The following is a 6000-nucleotide window of genomic DNA, read 5'->3' as shown; positions in this document are numbered from 1 at the left end:
TCATGACCCTACACTTGTCAGCCATCTGACCTTCCACTTGAGTGCCTGTCCCATAGGCCATCCTTTTTTCTTTTCTGTGAGTTGCACTGGCCAAGATGATTCTGCCTTTCTGTCCCTTCCACATTAATGCGGCTGGAAAAGTAGTTCCTTGGCATTTAATGCGGCAGTTGTGGTTGCCCCCCTTCCTGGACGCCATGCACCATTCCTTCGTATTGAGTGACCTTTCGCTAGGTAGGAGGTGCGAATTTGACACTCACTTGGCGAGTCCGAGGAGGTACTCCTCCTCGGACGCCCCTAAGCAGGCCCGGCCCATCATAGTTAGGATGGGATATCCTGCGCCCCCTGCCTTTTCTTCTTATCGTGGTTGGGCTTGGTACATGAACTACGACCCAACATCCACTGACAGATTTTATCCCCCACAATATCCAACTCATGATGTCGGCTTCTTCATCACTAAATCAAATAAATAAAAAACAAACCAACAAATTATAAGTGGCAAGTTATCACTTATTTTTATTGTTGGGGAAAAAAGTAATCATAATGTTATATTCAAATTTGAATCAATAACAATTAATTACCTATAATTTGTTATAAAAATATTGTGGACGAATCTCTCTTTACCTAGCGACAACTTTTCAATTTTAAGCTGAATATATATCCAACTCATGATGCCGGCTTCTTCATCACTAAATCAAATAAATAAAAAACAAACCAACAAACTCCTACTATTTGAACACCCCCACCCCCCCCCCCCCCCCCCTCCCCCCCAAAAAAAAAGCACATAATATTGGATAAAAATAAAGACATAGATAAACGTATTAAATTCATACCAGTAAACCTACTGGCTGTGGTTGGTCCAAAATACACAAATTTCTAGTCAAAGATTTTTTATTTTATTTTAAAAGAAGTAGAAAGAAGATGCAAAAAGGCTTTTGCTTTTTGACACTTTCAGTCATCAAATCAAAGTACACTACAATGACTACGCGTGAAAAAATTGCCTAAAGCCAGGAGGATTTATTCTTGAGAAGTGTCCTCTCACCACAAACACTGTAAATCCCAATTTCGGACATGAATTCCGTCAAAGTTAAACCAACTACGCAGTGCCATGTGGTGGCTATGCCTTATCCAGGTCGCGGCCACATCAACCCCATGATGAACCTCTGCAAGATACTAGCTTCCAAAAAGAAGGATATTCTCATCACCTTCGTTGTCACTGAAGAATGGCTCAGTTTCATCGGCTCCGATCCTAAGCCCGACAACGTTCGCTTCAGCACCATACCTAACGTTATCCCATCGGAGCTAGTCCGCGCCGCTGACATTTTCTCTTTCTTCGAAGCTACCATGACAAAGTTGGAAGCTCCGTTTGTGCAGCTCCTTGATCAGCTTGAGCTACCCGTTACAGTTATCATGGCTGATACTGTGCTTTCCTGGGTGGTTGGCGTCGGCAACCGGAGGAATATTCCGGTCGCATCGCTTTGGACTATGTCACCGTCTATGCTCTCGACGACCATTCAACGTTTTCAAGCTGATTTCATCTCAGGTGAGTACATCTTTACAGTATGTCACAAATTTCTTTTTGTTAAGTTTCTGTAAGTGGGAAGTATAAAATTAATTTCAGAATTATTCATTTAATTTTATTTCAAAATATGTGAATTACTACTAGTTACCCAACTCCTAATTTCTATTGATACAACTAAATTTGGGTGTTTTAGAAGAAGCTGAGGAGCGGGTAGTGGATACTGCTCATGATCAGAGAGTTCAACAAATGTCACAAAGGTTCTTCGAAGCTTGTTCATGTGTAACCAAAGCACAATATCTCTTATTGGCTTCCATTTATGAGTTGGAATCCGAGACAATTGATGTTCTAAAATCACAATTCTCATTTCCTGTATATGCTGTGGGCCCAACCATACCTCTCTTAGATCTTGAAGAAAATATGAATCCCGGTAACCAAAACTATCTAAACTGGCTAGATTGCCAACCTAGAAGTTCAGTTCTATATATTTCAATGGGAAGCTTTCTTTCAATTTCTAGTGCCCAAATGGATGAAATTGCAATTGGTTTGCACGATAGTGGTGTCAGATTCTTATGGGTTGCGCGTGATGAGACCTGCAGGTTGAATGAAGTTTGTGGTGATATGGGGTTAGTAGTGCCTTGGTGTGACCAGTTGAAAGTCTTATCTCATTCTTCTATAGGAGGCTTTTGGTCACACTGTGGGTGGAATTCCACTAAAGAAGGTATGTTCTATGGTATTCCTTTTCTTACATATCCTATAGGATTTGATCAGATTCATAATAGTAAGCTAATTGTGGAGGATTGGAAAATTGGGTGGAGGGTGAAGAAAGATGTGGGAGCAGACAATTTGGTGACAGGAGCGGAAATTGCAAAGTTAGTGACGAAATTTATGGATTTGGAAAGTGATGAAATGAAAGAAATTAGATCAAAAGCAAGTGAAGTTCAACACATATGTCAACGTGCGATTGTCAAAGGAGGATCATGTGAAAGCAGCATCAATGCTTTCATCAAGGACCTCTCAAATTGCGATGGTTATTGAGTTAACAATAATTTTTTTGTTCTTCGTTTCACAACCATAGAATGCTAGTGTCCCTTTGTTTTATGAAAAAATCCATGTTGATCTGTTGTTGTTGTTGTTGTTTTTTTTTTTTTTTTTTTTTTTGGATAATTGGATAGTTAAGGAGGGAACTTTGATATCTAGATATCTCTTTTAGAAACACTGGGAAGTGTAGTTGAACTACAAAGCTTAATATTAAATTTGGTTGTAAGGTTCACCAATTACCAACATCAATAAAGTTGAATCCATGCTTCTTCTTTTTTATTTTATTTTTTATTTTATATATATGTGTGTATTTATTTATTTTAGGGTCTAGCAAATAGAAATTAAGTACGTATCTTATGATATTAACATCATCATCATCATTGGCAGTGGTGGGGGCGGTGGTTTGAAGAAAAATTTATTAAAATTCTCATAATCTAGTAGCTTTGAATATTTATTGTAAAACTAGAGTCTGAATGCCTTTAAAGGTGTCAAAAATCTTGTACCTCGATAACATTGCTTATTATTCTTTATAGGGAGAATAAAGATTTGAATCTCCATCTCTATGGAATTATAATATTGATGATATGAATTCATAGTATTTCATCTCAAACTTGGTCCTTTTTTTAAAGAGTAAACTATATTTTGACCTTAACTCTTGGGGTTGTTTTTATTTTGGACTTTGTTGGGAAATTTAGACCCCGGTTAATAGAATTAACAAGTTTTAAATTCAAATTGTTAATTAGATTTATTATGAATAAACCTTGTTAAAACAAATAAATATCAATATCATGTACAGCGAAATAGTAAATAAGACAAGATATGATGACTTAGGAAAACCAATAAAACAAACTAGTTTCACAGTAAAAATTTGGGGGGAAACCTTCCCCAAAAGCAATTCACTATAGTAAAGAGAAGTTTCTGATCTAGTACAAAATTTTTGTCCCTAGACTCTACAATCCCCGTAGATGAACTTACAGCAAAAACCTTCTACCGTTTCAGAACCTCTGAACTCTTCAATATATGAATGTCACCAATGATGCACGGATCCTAGTGCGTGACTAACTCCAGCAACTTAAAGAAGATGTTGTTGGCTGCAAAGTTCTTCACTTCATCAATAATAAAGGTCAAAAAGCACTTAGTTACAAAACCCTAAGGCGCAAAAATGCAGTAACTTCTTGCAGATTGAATAAGGCATTAGGTCACTTTCTGCATATGTTCTCTATGTATAACAGCCTTTAAAATAAGCTTTATGATAGGCCAAAAATGAATTGACCTCTTGTGATGAATTAATTAATTAATTAGCCAAGTTTATTAATTAATCAAATTAACAAGCAAACGCGTGGTAGCACAAACAAATCACCAATAAACTAAAGTATGCAGCAGAAAATAAATTAATACGGTGATTTGTTTACGAATGGGGAAAACCTACAAGACAAAAACTCCACCGGGTGATTTTAATCACCACTCTCAAGAATCCACTATTATCACAACAAGCGGTTAGAAGTAAAGAAATCTTAGTACCTTATACCAATCTACAATTGAACCCTTACCTCAATACCCAATTGAACTTGTTCTGTAGTGACAATCTCTCCTCGTAATGCACGGTTCCCAGTACGTGACTAACCAATTGCGCAGATCCTAGTACGCGACTTCAATCACCAACTAGAGAAGGTTGTTGGCTGCAAAGTTCTTCAGTTCATCACACGATGAAGATCGAGAAGCTCCTTAGTTACAAAACCCTACGGTGCATAAACATAGCAGCTTTTTCACAAGAAAGATGAACTAGGGCAAATTCTGTCTCCGGTCATAATTTGCTTGAACAAACTTTGCTCGACACTTGTGCAACTTGTGTCACCTTTGATGACCCTTAAAATAATCCTTTTATATATCTAGGGTTGTGAGAAAAGAAAACACAAACATACAATCACGGATTGGAATCAAAACATAACTAAAACTTTGTTTTTCATAAACCTCGACAGATGTCTATCTGTCAAGCCACGGGTTAGAACAGCTCTTCAAGGCTCGATAGATGGCTAGCTGTCGAGCTGGATATCGAGTTTTAATGACAGACACTTTTTAGACTTGAATCTTGGATAGACTTGCATGGATTTAACACTTGAACTTGAAACAAGGTTTCTTGAAACATTAAACACATCCTAGATCTACCCAATTACAAGTAAAATACGTTTTGTCAAAGGATTGGCTAATTACATAAAATAGTGACATATGTTTCTAACAAGTGAATCACATATGTCCTAACACCTAATATATATCTAGGGTTGTGAGAAAAGAAACCCTACACATACATGTCATCATAAGCTAAAAATCAGATTTGAAAATTCTGATTTCGTAGATCTCGACAGATTCAGCTTCTATCGAGTTTCTATCGAACTTTCTTCATTAAGTCTCGATAAATACTGTTTTTGTTGAGGTATCTGTCGAGCTTTAATGAATAGTTTTTCTTTACTTATTTCTTGGTCCAATCTTCATGGCTTTAATACTTGACTTGAACACTTGGCTTGAATAACATATTTCTTGAAGTACTAAACCTATCCTAGATCTACCTGATTACAAGTAAAGTGCATTTTGTTAAAGGATTAGCCAATTACATAAATTATGTCCTTAACAGGCTTTAACATTTAATTCCATTTTCACAAGAGATCTATCATCCATCTCTGTTAGTAGTCTCATGATTAAGTGCCTGATGGGTGCTTAGTCATTAAACCATATATGATATCACCCATTTAATGCTAGCTATCACCATAAGTCATGTCACCCATATGCTTGAACAGGACCAAAAAAAATATTATAAAAAAAAAAAAAAAAAAAAAAAAAAAAAAAAAAAAAAACCCAACTAAGAATGACACCATACCACCATTGTAGTCAAGAAGCTCAAACCCCATGTTGCTCTCTCAAAGACCGCCCATTCATAAGTATTCCATTGAACAAGTTTTGGGTAGGAGTGCCAATCCCAATTGGCGAAAAGGGTGTGAACAAAAAAAAAGGGCAACAAAGAATAGCACCAACACCTAATCACACACAGCCTCACATTGATAACCTTATCCCACTTGATATCCCAATAAGAAAGCTTATTACACACACACACACACACAAAATCCCCTAAGGGTATGTTTGGCTAGAGTGAAAAGTGGTTGGATGGAAAATAAAAAAGAGAAAAATAAGGAAAAAATGGTTGGAGTAGCTGTTTGGTTGAGAGGAGAGACGGGAGAGAAAACTGGTTGAGTCTAGGTGTTTTCTCCTCAAATTCACCAAAACTCAATCTCCCCAAATTTGGGAGATTATAGTAGAGAAAACAAAGAGCAAATCTTCTTGTTACTTTTAAAAAAATATACCCTAACAGAAACATTTTGGAAGTTTTATACCCTAACAGAAACATTTTGGAAGTTTTAGGCCTTTTGGCTGCTTTTATTTTTGTGTCTTTT

At 36.6% G+C, this 6000-nt stretch overlaps 1 protein-coding gene across 2 annotated transcripts; it reads left to right on the top strand.

The window, feature by feature from the left end:
* The first annotated feature begins 910 nt into the window (after positions 1-910).
* LOC126727623 (UDP-glycosyltransferase 87A1-like) lies at positions 911-2836 on the top strand. Of its 2 annotated transcripts, none has more exons than XM_050433447.1 (2): positions 911-1540; positions 1716-2836. In XM_050433447.1, the coding sequence occupies exons 1-2, from the start codon at positions 1069-1071 to the stop codon at positions 2552-2554; spliced, it is 1311 nt and encodes a 436-aa protein (XP_050289404.1). In that variant the 5' UTR covers positions 911-1068; the 3' UTR covers positions 2555-2836. The 2 variants fall into 2 exon arrangements, with proteins under 2 accessions (XP_050289404.1, XP_050289393.1); XM_050433436.1 differs by having other exon boundaries at positions 917-1540; positions 1713-2836.
* Positions 2837-6000: the final 3164 nt, after the last annotated feature.

This window comes from Quercus robur, chromosome 1 (genome assembly GCF_932294415.1).
Source record: "Quercus robur chromosome 1, dhQueRobu3.1, whole genome shotgun sequence".
In the NCBI taxonomy this organism is placed as follows: domain Eukaryota; kingdom Viridiplantae; phylum Streptophyta; class Magnoliopsida; order Fagales; family Fagaceae; genus Quercus; species Quercus robur.
This window is presented reverse-complemented; position numbering and strand designations above follow the sequence as displayed.

Bases quoted from the DNA above. Each gene is read 5' to 3' on its own strand.
- LOC126727623 (XM_050433436.1), top strand. From the start codon at position 1,069: ATGAATTCCGTCAAAGTTAAACCAACTACGCAGTGCCATGTGGTGGCT. The intron at 1,541-1,712 runs GTGAGTACATCT...TGGGTGTTTTAG, and splicing joins TCAAGCTGATTTCATCTCAG to AAGAAGCTGAGGAGCGGGTA.